The following is a 14658-nucleotide window of genomic DNA, read 5'->3' as shown; positions in this document are numbered from 1 at the left end:
TATTATTTCCATATATACTCGTTGCCTTTTTGTGTTTATAGACCCATTTATCTGCAGCTCTGGAAAAAATGAAGAGCCCACCTCACTGAACCCTGTTGAAAACCTCCTGGTTGTTCCACCAAATGTTCATTTCTGAACTCTTCCTCAGTTAAAACATCAGCATTGTTGTTTCTAAATGAATATGAACTTTTTTCCTTTGCATTATTAAAAAAAGCACTGCATCTTTTTCGTTATTGTAACCATTTCTCATTTTCTGCAAATAAACACAACATTTTTGCTTTGAATTTCAGAGGCATGTTGTTATTGATTCATAGAATAAAAGAACAATGTTAATTTTACTCAAACACGTACCTATGAAGAGTAAAATCAGACAAAGGGATCATTTTAAGTGGTCTCTTAATTTTTTTTCCCCAGAGCTGTAGATTGACGTTTAGTTGTTTAAACAATAGTTTAATCGACTTTTGAAAGAAGAGGTGGATCATGCAGGATGTTTTTTCTTCAAACTTCTCCATTTCATTTAAAACCTTTCTTTATGTCGGCATGTGACATGTTCATTTCGAACTGTAAATGAATGAAATAAACAAATAGAAATGTGAAAATGTCACCTTTTTTCAAAATTATTTACAGATAAGAAATGAACAACTGGTGTGCATTTGTGTTCACCCCTTTTTATTCTGACACCCCTAATAAAAACCCTTACTTGACCAGCTGCTGTCAAGTCATCTAATTTGTAAATAAACTGTGACAGCAGCTAAAGCAGGACGGCTTTGAGAAGAAATTAACAGTATGAAACACTTTCACAGTATCACGGTATGCCATTTTAAAAACGGGTGCAGCGATTGTAGTTTTCTGTCCGATCACCGATTTATTTATTTTTATTTTTTTCTAAATGCCTGTTCTGCCTGTTCGGGTTTTGGCCGTCCCGCCGAGCTGAACTCTGAACCTTTTGTCTCCTCTCAGATGCGGCTCACGTCATGTGGTTTGAAAAGCTCCATGTGTGGCTGCTGTTTGTCGAGAAGAACGTCCTTTACCCGCTCGTCATCCTCAACGAGCTGAGTGGCAGCGCCAGGGAACTCGCCAGTCCAAAGAAACTTGACACAGAGTGAGTAGTCTACATTTTGATGTATTATTCATGTGCTTTTACCTCCATTTCGTCTGTCTGCGACCAAATTTGCAATGGGATATACAATGTTTTGCCTTATTTTAGACACATTTGTGGGAAACCCTAGTAATATATGAGTAAAAAAAAAAACGAAAAAAAAATGTTTTATTGCTGTAGTATTAAATCACAAAAAATAAACATTTAAATTCAAATTTTAATTGAATTAAATTATGAAAACAACAAGGTCACAGGTTATGTTCCAATTTTTTAATTTGATTGTTTTTGGGGGGGGTTTTAGAAATTTTCTGTTAGTAATCCGTGACTTTCTGTTTTTCTTGTCAAATACTTCCTGCTAGCTGAAATCTCACAGAAAAGTTGTTCCTCATACACGTCAAAAAAACTATGCCAAATGACATAGTTTTTTTGTCGCCGCCGCGTTTATAGATTTGACACAACTGTGAGTAAAATGTTCCTTCAATGTCTGTATAACAACATCATTTCATACCATGCTGTGCAGATGATTTCATAATATTGGGTGCTTAAACTAAAAAGCTTCATTTCCAGGTGGTTAATAAAAATTTTTTTTAAAAATGAAGCAAGTCAATGTAATGTAAAGTCACGTAAAGTTACAGGGGAAAAGTAACGTATCCCGCTCATGATGCAGCGGGACGCTGCGAATTCCACATTATTGATGTCGACATGCAGCCGACGCTTAGAACGAACCCACATCTGGTGCTGCATCCTTACTTTAAAGGCGTAATAATAGGACTTGTTGGTCCACGAAATCCTCCTTTATTTCCTGATACGTAGACATGCATAATAACACCAGCATGCATGTAAAGACAGGAAACGGCGCAAAAGCAGCTCAGGATCGAACCTTTCACCTACAAACATTCCAGCTGGACTGGGCTTGAAAGCGAGGATACTTAGAAACCTGTTGCAATAAGCAATTAATCAATTAATCACACAATAAATTAAAATGAAGCTCCGTAATTTCCATTCTGACCATTAATATTTTTTTAAAGGGCAATTCTGTTTACAAAGACGACATGATCCATTTTATTTATGGTTTCAGTTGTGTGTGGGTTTTATTTTTCATCTTTGGTTGTTTAAAATATCTTCCAGTCCCCGTGTTCTCAGTAGTTAAGTGTTCTAAAGACTTAACGAGTGTTAGGTTTGTTCACAAAATGAAAGTTCATCCGTCTGTGAAAGGACGAACTTGCATTATTACGGCATTTTCAAAATGTTCCTTGAAAATGGCCTCAAAACAACAACACTGCCGTTCATCGCAATAATTACCGGGACGATTACATGGATGAGAACTTCGTGTTGACTGCTGAGTACAACCGTGGGCCTCTTAAAAACAACTCTTTTCTTCACGTGGCATTTCTTTCCACATGAAGTACATTTACTCAAAATAAATGCAGTAAAATGTTGTTTTTTTTTTGGTGCTTGCTGTGCCAGGGTCGGCGCTCTGATGATCACAGTGGCTGGCCTGAAGCTGCTCCGCTACAGCTACAGCAGCCCCACCTACCAGTACGTCACCATCCTCTTCACCGTCCTGTTTTTCACCTTCGACTACCGCCATCTGTCCGAGACGCTGCTGCTGGACCTCTTCCTCATGTCCATTGTTTTCAGCAAGGTGAGCGGCAGCAAATCGAAATCCACCGCGACTTTTGGAGGTGTTCATTTGGGACCGTGTTGGTGGACAGAACGTGTGTTTTCTCCCTCCTTCTGTCTTTACAGTTGTGGGAGCTTTTTTACAAGCTGCACTTTGTTTACACCTATATCGCTCCGTGGCAAATCACCTGGGGCTCAGCCTTCCATGCCTTCGCTCAGCCCTTCGCCGTGCCTCGTATCCTTCGGCCCTGCACTCAGCCGTTTGACATGTTCGGTTTCAATAGTCACTTCATTAAGCTCGTTGTCATCACGGCGCCTTGACTCGAGCTCGCCCAGATTCCGCCATGCTGTTTGTCCAGGCTGTGGTGTCTGCAGTCTTCTCCACTCCCCTCAATCCTTTCCTCGGCAGCGCCATCTTCATCACCTCCTATGTTCGGCCTGTGAAGTTCTGGGAGCGAGACTACAAGTAGGCAACGCTGTCGTACGACGGCACCTGTTTGTTCCTGTCTCCGCGTTTCTAAGGTGGTTGATTTTTATTTATTTGTTTTTTATTTTATTTTGAGCAGCACCAAGAGAGTCGATCACTCGAACACCCGGCTGGCCTCTCAGCTCGACAGAAATCCGGGTGAGTTGTCGTTTTGCGTTGATCTGTTGCCAGAAATCTTGACAGAGACAGACCATGAGGCTTAAAGTAGTTCTCAAACGGCGAGCTTTGGATTTTTTTTTTTTTTTACCTTCCTCGCCACTTTGTATGTCTTTGGAACAATTTCAATTTGTTTCAGATATCAGCATGAAAATTTTCCCCCCAATGAATTAATTAAATAACTGGCTCAAAGTAATAAAACCATTCTTACGTTTCTCAGTGTGAGATCACGCTGCATTGCTAAAAGCTAGATATGTTGTAAAGGGGCAATATTATGTCAAATTGACTGTTTTGAGCTTTACAGAAAGTTATAATGTTATTAAAGTCATATCTGGAGTGTTGCATATTTGAGAAAACCTTTATTCTCCGGTGGCAACCATTCAGCTGTGCAAAACCCCAGGGGAGACCAAGCGAGTGCCGCCTTCAAGACGCAGCTCCTCCTTGGAGCTGCAGTTTCCAAGCTTCTGCCTCACATGGTGTCCCTCCTCTGCGAGTCCCCACTCAGCTCCTTCAGACTAACCAGCAGCAATTAGCAAACACCTGCTGGAACTGAGCATGCGCTGAGCTCATTAGAGGAGCTACTTCTCAGTGAAATGCTGATAAAAGCGTTGTTAAAGGGTTAACAGAGGAGCCATGTTGTGATGACTTCCTGAAGGCGGAGTTTCAGGAAGAGCAGGAGTTTTTATAGCGGCAGAGGCCCAATTTCAAAGTGTTAATTTACAAAGTCAAATTTAATATTTAATACATATAGCATTTTTAGAACAACTGATGGCAACATTGTTACTTAATTGTGCTCTAAAATCTCACTATGTGCCTTGAAAACACAACAGTACTGCCGCTTCAAGGCCTCTTTTACACATCTCTACCATGTTTGCGCAGCCTCTAAAATGCGACGTCTGAGTCCCGACTTCATTTCGCCTTTTCTCAGGATCGGACGACAACAACTTGAACTCGATCTTCTACGAGCATCTCACTCGCTCCCTGCAGCACAGCCTGTGTGGAGACCTCCTGCTGGGCCGCTGGGGGAACTTCAGCACGGGGGATTGCTTCATCCTGGCGTCCGACTACCTGAACGCCTTGGTGCACCTCATCGAGATCGGCAACGGCCTGGTCACCTTCCAGCTCCGGGGCCTGGAGTTCAGAGGTGAGGCTGGAGATTTGGTAGCGGCGTTGTGGCCTTTAAAATGATGTCTGTTTTCTAAATAACGGAGAATATGACGGAAAAATGACTCAGGAGGAAGGAAAAAAGACAAAACTTTTATTAATCGTCTCGTACTGTCCATTATTAACCGGTTAATCCAAAAAATAATCAACACCCCAGCTCTCCACTGTATTGCTGTTGAGTGCTGTTGTTGTATAAGCAAGACTTGGGGGCTGAATGTGCTGATGATCTTTATCCAATTATTAATTGGATAAAGATCATCAGCGATTAATCAATTAATTGGCAATTAATTGATTAATCGCCGGAATAATCGATTACTAAAATAATGGTTGATTTGCCTGAATGAGGCTGAGTCCTTTCTTTGTTTACTAGTTCTTCTGTTGTTGTTGTTGTTTTCTCTCCTTTCTAAGATTTTGAAAAATAAATAACATGTAAACAATTACTCAGCAAGTTTAGATCCAAATGAGCTAAAAAAACACAAACATATAAATAAATTATTTTACTACCTCAGTTTAACGCTTCATTGCAGTGGAAAACACACCTGGCTGCTGTTTATCAGCGTGACTCTAAGTCAATTATCTCGAGGGTTTGTGCTACACAGCGGACCTGATGAAACGGCAGCGGTGCCAGCAGCATGTGACGCCGTGAACCTTTTGACACAGTCACCAGCTTGTCAGCTTCTTTATCTGTAAACCCAACAACTTCTTGTTTTTCAAAGCATGATATAGTGAAATGGTGTGGAAAAGGTTGCTTAGCTAGTAGTCTGTACAATAGAAAAGGAATTAGCTCCCTATTGTAGTAAAAACAGAGTTTATTGGGGTTTTATCGTCATGGAAATAAACGCTTGAAAATCTCAACTCATTTATGGACAGCAGAAGTTAAAAATCATCACTCTCCTTCTCATTTGTGATTGTTTCCGTTTTGTTCTTTTAGGTACTTACTGCCAGCAGAGGGAAGTGGAGGCCATCACCGAAGGAGTGGAGGAAGACGAGGGCTGCTGCTGCTGCGAGCCGGGCCACCTCCCTCACATCCTGTCCTTCAACGCTGCCTTCGGTCAGCGCTGGCTGGCCTGGGAGGTTCTGGTCACCAAATATGTTCTGGAGGGCTACAGCATCACCGACAACAGCGCCGCCTCCATGCTGCAGGTGTTCGACCTGCGGCGCATCCTCACCACTTACTATGTTAAGGTTGGTTTTCTCATTTGTGTTTTGTTTTTTTTTGTGTGTGTGTGGGTTTTTGTTTGTTTGTTTTTCATTTTCAGACATTTTGGACACCCGTACGACGCTGCATACGTACTGATCAAAACAGCGTGGCACGACTATATAAAACATGCTGTTTTCTTTTGTTCATTTCTGTCATGTCACAGGTCTTAAATTTCAATCAAAATGTCTTAATTTTTTTTACTTATTTGGCCTTAAATATGTTAATTCAGGTCTTAATTTTTTTGGCCTAGCAGGACTATTCAATTTTTAATGTGTAGGTTTGTTGTTTTTTTTTCACACGCAGTTCTGTGACTCACAGCTGTTCAGGTCTCAGCTAACTAGCTCTTAATATATCCTAGCTAAAAGCTAGCCAGCTAACTTTTTTGCGACTAAGTGTAAATTTATTGGCAGTTGGCTGGACAACGTATGTGTTCGCCAGTGGCTCACTGCTGTTGCTAAGCTACACAATGCTACGTGCGTCCTTATCACAAAAGCTTGACACTATAAAATATTTGATTTTCTTTTGTACATTTCTGTCGTGCTACAGGTCTTAAATTTCATGCTTTCTGAAAAACGCCTGAGGTTTAAGTTGGCGAAGCCACTGTTTGAAGACACTTTGATGATTCAGTTGATTGTCTGAAAGTTGAGAACAGATCTGAACTTGTCACTCTCTGGGCTCAGGGTATCATCTACTATGTGATTGCTTCACCCAAGCTGGAGGAATGGCTGTCTAATGAGACCATGAAAGAGGGCCTGCGAGGACGTGGCGAGAGGAACTACGTGGACCTGGATCCCACCTTTAATCCAAACATCGACGAGGACTACGACCACCGGCTGGCGGGCATCTCCAGAGACAGTTTCTGTGGCGTCTACCTGAGATGGATCCAGTACTGTAACTCTCAAAGGGCTAAGGTATGCCTCAAAAAAATATATCTGATCAGATTAAAATCTTTTCTGCGTATGATTTATGTTGGGGTTTGTTTTTTTTTTGCACAGTTTGGTTTGTGTTGAAGCTGATTGGAGGGAATGCTTTGTTGCTTCACACACTTGGTCTGATCCAGTTGTAAACATTTTGGATTTGATCAGACGTTAAAACAACAGCTGACTCCACCTGCTATGAAGCCTAACGGGACTTTCCTGTTTCTGCTTCGTCCTGCAGCCGCTCAACAGTGACAAAGACTCGCCTCTCGTGCTGCTCTGCTTCGGCCTGTGCGTCCTGGGAAGGAGAGCGCTGGGAACGGCAGCGCATCACATGTCCAGGTTATCTAGTCATCTTTTTTATGACAAGTGAATGATTTACAACGCCTGCGCAGCATGTTGTGTGCTTTAAAAGCTAAACAGCAGCAGGAGGGGGATTCCTCGTCCCCCGTGACTTTTGTACATTTTGTCACAAGCTTTTAAAGTATCCAGTTGTGTGTGATTTGATTTCACTGTAATTGCAGCTGTTCCTCAGTTATAGCGAGTTAACTATTTTACAAACGGAAAAAATCCAAACATTTTTCCATTTGTATGAATACTTCTGCAGCATGTGAGCGCTAACGGTTGAATGGTGGAATGGTTTAGATGAAAATAAATTTGTGTGTTAGAACGGTCCAGTCAAAGTCCTGAACTACATCCAATTGAGAATATTTACTTTATAAAAACCCACATTAAATTTATCCGGTTATTGAAAAACAGCATTGGTCTATTACATTCCATCCCAGTAAAATACACTAACTTTGTATTCGGAACATGGCAAAATGTGAAAAAGTTTGATTGGTGTGATTATTTTTTCTACACACTGTGAACACTAGACGGATAGCAGCATTTAAAACTTCCATCTCTTCTTTCGGATTTCCCTCTCAGCAATCTGGAGTCTTTCCTTTATGGACTGCATGCATTATTTAAAGGAGACTTCCGCATCTCTTCCGTGCGAGACGAGTGGATCTTCGCAGACATGGAACTGCTCAGGAAAGTTGTGGTGCCTGGAATCCGAATGTCTCTTAAATTACACCAGGTGAGCGAGGCTGTAACAGAGTTTTCGCACATACTTAAAAAGTCTTAAATTCATGTATCTAAAATTAAGGCCTTAAAATGTCTTGCATTCATAAAATTTTATTTAAATGTTGTCGTGGCAGGACTATTTAATCTTGCATATTTTACGTTTGTTTTTTTGTCATTCCGTTCGGTGACTCTAGGCGATTCAGGCTACTAGCTGCTAATATACACTTGCTAGCTAACTAGTGTATACCCTCAAGTTGAAGGAAAATATTTATCAGTAACCTAATACCATTTCTAGCTAGCTAGCTAGAAAGGGAATCAGCCAGCCCTTGCTAGCAACCCTAAAATGTACCCTAATATATCCAGTTATTGAGAGTATATACTAGATAGCTAGAAAGGGTGTGTTAGGGTAGCTAGCAAGGGCTAGCTGATATTCTTGCGAGCTAATCAGCTAGCCATAAATGGTATTAGGCTATTGATAAATATTTTCATTCAACTTGAGAGTATATACTAGCTAGCTAGTAAGGGTTATCAGATTAAATGTTTTCCTTTAACTTGAGAGTTACAGTATATGGTACTTTGTCTTGATCTATCACATACAACCCTAATAAAATATACTACGTTTGTATTCAGAAAAAAAGTGAAAAGTGTGATTGGTATGAATACTTTTGCAACACATGAGTGCTAAGAACCTCCTCCTGACTGATTGGTTGTTTCTGACCAAACGGTGTATTTGTGTAGTTAGCACTGGGAGCACTGGGAGAAGGCAGAGGAGCTTGGTCATTTCACAGATTAACTGTCTCAGTCAATTCTATTTTTTACAGATTTTGAAAAATACGTAAAAAACAGATTATTTTATAAAAAAGTTGCAAGGCTCAACTGAGACGCCATCTCATCATCCGCTGGTGTGTTTCTCCTGCAGGACCACTTCACGTCCCCCGACGAGTACGACGAGCCGGCTATTCTCTACGAGGCCATCTCGTCGCACCAGCAGAACCTGGTCATCGCTCACGAGGGTGACCCGGCCTGGAGGAGCGCCGTGCTGTCCAACGCCCCGTCGCTCCTCGCCCTGCGCCACGTGCTGGACGAAGGCACCAACGAGTACAAGATCATCATGCTCAATCGCCGGTTCCTCAGCTTCCGCGTCATCAAGGTGGCACCAGTTCGAACTGGAATCAGCCAACCGTCGTTGTTCGACACGCTGATTTAACGAGAATCTCCTGCTTTTGCGGGACAGGTGAACAAGGAATGCGTCCGAGGCCTCTGGGCCGGGCAGCAGCAGGAGCTGGTGTTCCTGAGAAACAGAAATCCTGAGCGTGGGAGCATCCAGAACGCCAAGCAGGCCCTGCGGAACATGATCAACTCGTCCTGCGACCAGCCCATCGGGTATCCCATCTACGTGTCTCCGCTGACCACCTCCTACTGCAACACACACCCGCAGCTCGGACACATCCTGGGAGGGCCCATCAGCATCGCCAACATCCGCAACTTTGTCGTCAGCACCTGGCACAGGTTCCGGGACGCTTATGGAAACCCACTTCCACATCAGCACAACGTTACTGATGTGCTAGTTGTGTGTGTGTGTGTGTGTTAAATATGTTGGGTAAAAATGAGACCAAAAGCCTTTTTCATTGCAGGTTAAGGAAAGGTTGTGGTGCCGGCTGTAACAGTGGAGGGAATATCGAGGATTCGGACGCAGGGGGGTTGTCGTGCGGCAGCGGGAATGGGACGGGAGGAGATTCTCACCAGAGCTCGGTGTCACACGGTGGAACCACCGGACCCGCTCCCCCTCACTCTTACCAGCCCCATTCTCTAGGTGAGGCGACTATTTTAAGATGTTTGCCACATAACAGTCCACTGGTTTTAGTGGAATTTTATGTGACTCAATTAAAAAAAATACTTTATTTATTCTAAAGAGAAATTAAATGGTGTTGTAAATCATATGATCCACGTGTCTTCAAAGAGTCGCTGTGATGCTGTGGTAGCAGTCAGTCTAGCAATGAATCTAACGAGGCCTCTGACTGAAGACTGTTGCTGTATAAATGTCTTACAGCTCAGTATCTGGGCAATGTTCCACAGCAGCATTTCCTGCTTTTGAGACACGATTGTTAAAAAAAGAAAGAAAAAACACCTGGTTGCCGTGGTTATGCATCATAGCTTTCTGAATGCAAAGATCCTTCCAGCTTCTTTGATAGCCCAAGGTGCACATGTAAAAGAGTGACCAACATCCCGTCATTGCTACTTAACTTACACTAACATAAATAAATCATCCAGAACTGCCTGTCTGTTAAGAGCAGTTATTAAACACCCTTTGGATATATTTTTATTTACAGTTACAAAAGTCTAGTTTTTCACTTTTAGTTTATTTTTGAGCAGACAAAATTAAATCAAACTCAATCAATTTATTGATAAACTTTAAAAGATTTTTAAAAATAAAATGCGTTATCAGTTTGACAGTTTTGGAAAAGTTTGAGCATCCCTGACAAATGCTGAAATTGCAGCTTTTGTTACATTTTCAGACGGTACGGTTCAAACGAACCAAACCTTTTGAAAAACCTGTTCCCCTCCTCGCCTGTGGTGGCGCTGCACCAAGAACTACTGAAGGAAATGACAAAAACTGCAGAAGAAGACACTGAGCGCGACTAACTTCTTCAGGAAATGAAAACAAAAACAGAGTGGCATCAGATTTGAGCATTTATAGGATTTCTCTTTTGTCTTTGGTAAAAGACCACGAGCCATTTCTTCCTCTTGCGCATTATTTTGGTTTTACTTACCCAGAATGCCCTGCGCTACAATCGGCTTCCTGCTTTTGAAGCACTTTCCGGTCTGCTTGGTATTTGACCTGCGCCAGAGTTCACTTCAACCAAACCAAGACCTAGGCTTTTAGGCAGACCACAGTTTGCTTTTTTTGGTCCATATCAGAGTTCGTTGGGCGTTCACACCTCCCCAAACAAACCGGACTTTTAAAGACAAACAAACTAGAGTTCGATTATTGTAGCGGGCCAAACAGGGCTGGTGTCAGTGCATCTCTAAACTGCTCCATTGTAGCTCCTTCTGAATGTTTCGGGTTCTCCTGCTGGAAAATGAAACCTTTACCTGAGTTACCATAGGCCTCTTGGCGACTTCACTAATTAATGCTCTCATTGCCCAGTTTGCCATTTTAAATGGAAGGCCATGTGCTGGTAGGGCTGTTGGGTAATATTCTTTCTAATTTCAGATGATAGATTGAACAGACAGACCATGTTCTGTGTTCCTTAGTCCTCACGACGCGGTTTCCTTAATGTTCTCTAAGTCCTTCCCAGAACAGCTGTTCTGTTTCTGAGATTAAATAACGCCGCCGGCTTTTCGCACGTCTTATAAACAAAACTTATTGGATCTGCTTTGAACCTCCGCGTCCAGGCACCAGCCAGAGCTCCCAGTCGGTTCAGTCCGGTCTGGTTCGTCAGTCCCCGGCCCGCGCCTCCATGACCAGCCAGTCCTCGTCCTACCGCTACAGCAGCAGCCGTCATTCGTCGCTGCGCACCTCCGCCACGGGCCTGGAGCCCTGCCGCCGTTCCTCCACCAGCCAGCTGTCCCTGCGCACGCTGCCCACCTCCCTGCAGCTGCGGCTGGGCTCCACGTCCGACCCCGCCGGCCCGTCCTCCTCCCTCTCCAGCCACAGCATCCCGCCCTGCAAGCGTCACACCCTGGTGGGCCTGCTGGGAAACGACGGTGTGTGCAGCGCCGTGACGGACCCGCTCAGCCAGCTCCACAACCACCACCACTACCCGCAGCAGCACAACCCCACCGTCTCCACAGTACGAAGAGACGACATCTCGTACAGAGTCCAGGTTTGGGACTTTTTTTTTTTAAGATGATGTATTATGCAAAAGGCATTCTTTTGTCCATTTGGGTTTCCTGCGCTTCTAAAAACAGACCAAGCACTTAAAAAAACCCACCCAACCATTTTTCGGTAATACGTTAATGTTTTTTGGTGTCTGGAAAAAGAGCTGTGTCAAAAACCTCCAGAAAGTAACGTCACAAATCAGCAGGCACTGCCCGTTACCTAGCAACCTCAGCGGAGCTTCAGCATGTTTGGTCAGCTGGTTTTATCACTTGAAATGGCTGCTGGAAAAGATAAGTGTTTTACTGTTGACTTATCATCCAGAAACAACGTGCTACATTCTTGTTGATTGTGCAGGAGGCTCCACTTGTGCTTTTCAAAGATGTACGGTTGTACAATTGCGCATCTGTTTGCAGCCGTTTTCATGTGCGAGTGTAGACGTTGAGTTGGGGGGGCGTGGCCAGCAGCAGATTATTTGGAACTTAAACTGTTCAAGGAAGCATGACAGGTCACCTTTAAATATAAGACATTCTAGCGTTATGCTTGTCAGATTTGTGTGTTTGTGAATTTATCAGCTCTGATTTAAGTCTGTGTTTTTTTTTAGATCGTGGACGTGACTCAGGTGTTGGAGAACATCAACCTGCCGAAGCGGAAGGAGCTGCTGTGGCCCGACGAGGCGACGAGACTGAGAGCAGGACGGACCTGCTGGAGGGACTGGAGCCCCGTCGAGGGCATGGAAGGTCATGTAAGTCGGCCGTGAACGTTACTTTGTTCAGCTACAAAATCCGAATTTTTCCCGTTAGAATTAGGGGCGGGCGATATGGACTTTAAGTTTTATCACGATATTTTGTGGTGCTATTGTGATAACAATAAAAATGACGATAAGAATATTTATTACTTCTTTTTTTGTCAACTGTAGGACTGTGACTGCATGGAGCGTGTTATTTTGACCTTATTGTCATTTGACTTTTCCTTGTAGCATTATGACTTTATTCTGGTAATATTTCAACGTTGTCATCATATGTTCACTCTGGCAGTATTATGTCTTATGGTATTATTATGACATTTTTTCTCATGTTATTACAACTTTATTCTGAAAATATTACGACATTTTGACGTAAACTTTATTCTTGTATTATTATGACTTTATTGTGACTTTTTCTTGCAATATTATAACTTTTTTTTCTCGTAATAAAACTTTTTTTTCGTAGCCTGGCTCTAATACTCTTGTCGTACACAAGAGGCAAGATTTTATTTTTTTCTTTATTTTTTTGTTCATTACTTTTAAGTTGACTAAAGTCACCTAATTACTGTAGCAGCCGCCCAGCGTAAAAAAAAGAATAAAATACTCCCGTTTCCTCTCCATACTTGCCTCATAAATGTGATTGGCTGCTTCTTCTCACTGATGCGCCTCCTGTGTCGCCCCCTGCAGGTGATTCACCGGTGGTTGCCTTGTAGCCGAGACCCAGCCAGTCGCTCCCACATCAACAAGACCATCCTGCTGGTACAGGTGGAAGATAAGCTAGTGCCCATCATTGATACTGGGGTCATCGAGTTGGGTGCCGAGGTTTGAGACTATTCAGCCAAGCACACGCAGCCGCACGCAATGACCAGGTTGCTTGTGTGGCGACACCCAGGCCTCCTCCCACCCTCCACCCTCCACCCTCCACCGCCCCGTGGCTTTTCAGCAGGATGCCAGATCCTGCAGACAATGTGGAAATGGGAGCTTCCCCCCTCGCTCCCGTTCCTCAGCGCCGAGGGGGAAAGGAAGCCAGGGAAACGTGCAAACGCGGGCAGAGTCTCCATTCGTCGTACACGCTTTGCTGCATCCACAGTATCTGCCTTGCGTCGCATCTCAGAAATGCTGCATGACGGTAAACAACGCTTACATTAAGTTATTCTTTACTGCTGGTGATTTCATTTCTATGCACCGCATCTATGGTTTTCTTAGATTTTTTTTTATTATTATTATTACAAAGCGTAAGACCAGAGGAGTTGGGTTTTTTTGCCAAATAATTCTGTTTATGATTTGCTATGGTTTCATACAAGTTAAAGCTTTCTCTCACTTTATTATTATTATTTTTTTGGGCTGCCAAGACTGCAGAGGAAGTTATGCAGAACGGAGACAAGTGGGTCCCCAAGCAACTCTGCTTGATTGTTGTCATTCCTTTTTGTGGATTAGTTAGATTTCTTTTTTTTTTTTTTTTTTTTTTGCAAGATTACGCTGCGCAAAGAATTAAACAACTTGCACTACTTTTTCTTTTTTTTCTTTCTTTTTTTTACAGTGATGCACTACAATCTTTAGATCACGTTTTATTTATTACAGACTCTGAATGACCATGGTTACCGATGCCTTGGGGAATGACGAAATGCAATCATTATTCTGTTTTCGGACATTTTTGTTTCGATTTTTTTCAGTTTGATAAACTTGAAAATAACTTTTTACTGTATATGAATTTATCTATACATATATATATTTACACAAATATATATATATATAATGTCTATATCTAAAAGATTTTGTTTTCGATATTTATTACTGTGAACATAGTATTTTTTTTTTTCCTTTTGGGACAAAGCTTAATGTATTAAGGACCATCAGTTGAAAACAAGATGCCGCTTTTTTTCGATGGACTGTTTCACTATTTAACTTGATTCTTTTCTATATGGAGAAATAAAAAGTTTGATTTATTGTTCTCTTTACTCGACTCATTTTGTGTTTTCCGTCGACTCAGTGGCTGACATTTCAGAAGAGTTTACGGCAGCTTTCAAATATATTTGTCCTTCCACATTTTCTCAAACCACGCTGACTTTGTTCTCGTTTATCTGGATTTTATTTGGTCTGATCCAACACAGAGCAGCGGGTGATATCGAAATACAGCCAGTAAAATGTTCAACTCAGATATGAGCACTTATGAACACCACTGGTTTAAGTTCTTTGTTTGTAAAAAAAATTGTAAAATTGCTTTGTGTTTGTTTACCGCATTAAGTTTAAGGAGTTTAATTTGACAAACTGCAGTAAATAGGTACAGTAAAAATAAATCTTCAAACTAATACAAGAGATAAGTTCCTACAAGGTGGTTTAAAAAAAAAAAATTTAAAGTGAAACTCTAAAATTAGTTATCA

The 14658-nt window shown here is 42.2% G+C and overlaps 1 protein-coding gene across 3 annotated transcripts in view; it reads left to right on the top strand.

The window, feature by feature from the left end:
* pcnx1 (pecanex 1) overlaps positions 1-14235 on the top strand; it is a 41437-nt gene extending 27202 nt beyond the window's left edge. For all 3 annotated transcript variants that reach the window (XM_028000551.1, XM_028000552.1, XM_028000553.1), the window contains 16 exons: positions 961-1102; positions 2567-2744; positions 2849-2957; positions 3059-3188; positions 3289-3347; positions 4294-4509; positions 5461-5714; positions 6411-6641; positions 6889-6989; positions 7575-7725; positions 8632-8862; positions 8947-9221; positions 9347-9525; positions 11109-11539; positions 12137-12277; positions 12965-14235. In XM_028000551.1, the coding sequence (XP_027856352.1) occupies positions 961-1102; positions 2567-2744; positions 2849-2957; positions 3059-3188; positions 3289-3347; positions 4294-4509; positions 5461-5714; positions 6411-6641; positions 6889-6989; positions 7575-7725; positions 8632-8862; positions 8947-9221; positions 9347-9525; positions 11109-11539; positions 12137-12277; positions 12965-13105 (2969 nt within the window). In that variant the 3' untranslated portion in view covers positions 13106-14235. The remainder of the gene's footprint in view (positions 1-960; positions 1103-2566; positions 2745-2848; positions 2958-3058; positions 3189-3288; positions 3348-4293; positions 4510-5460; positions 5715-6410; positions 6642-6888; positions 6990-7574; positions 7726-8631; positions 8863-8946; positions 9222-9346; positions 9526-11108; positions 11540-12136; positions 12278-12964) is intronic.
* The last annotated feature ends 423 nt before the right edge of the window (positions 14236-14658 follow it).

The sequence above is a fragment of the Xiphophorus couchianus genome, chromosome 19 (assembly GCF_001444195.1).
Source record: "Xiphophorus couchianus chromosome 19, X_couchianus-1.0, whole genome shotgun sequence".
Classification (NCBI taxonomy): Eukaryota; Metazoa; Chordata; class Actinopteri; order Cyprinodontiformes; family Poeciliidae; genus Xiphophorus; species Xiphophorus couchianus.
Note: the sequence above shows the minus strand (reverse complement) of the source record. Positions and strands in the feature narration are given on the sequence as shown.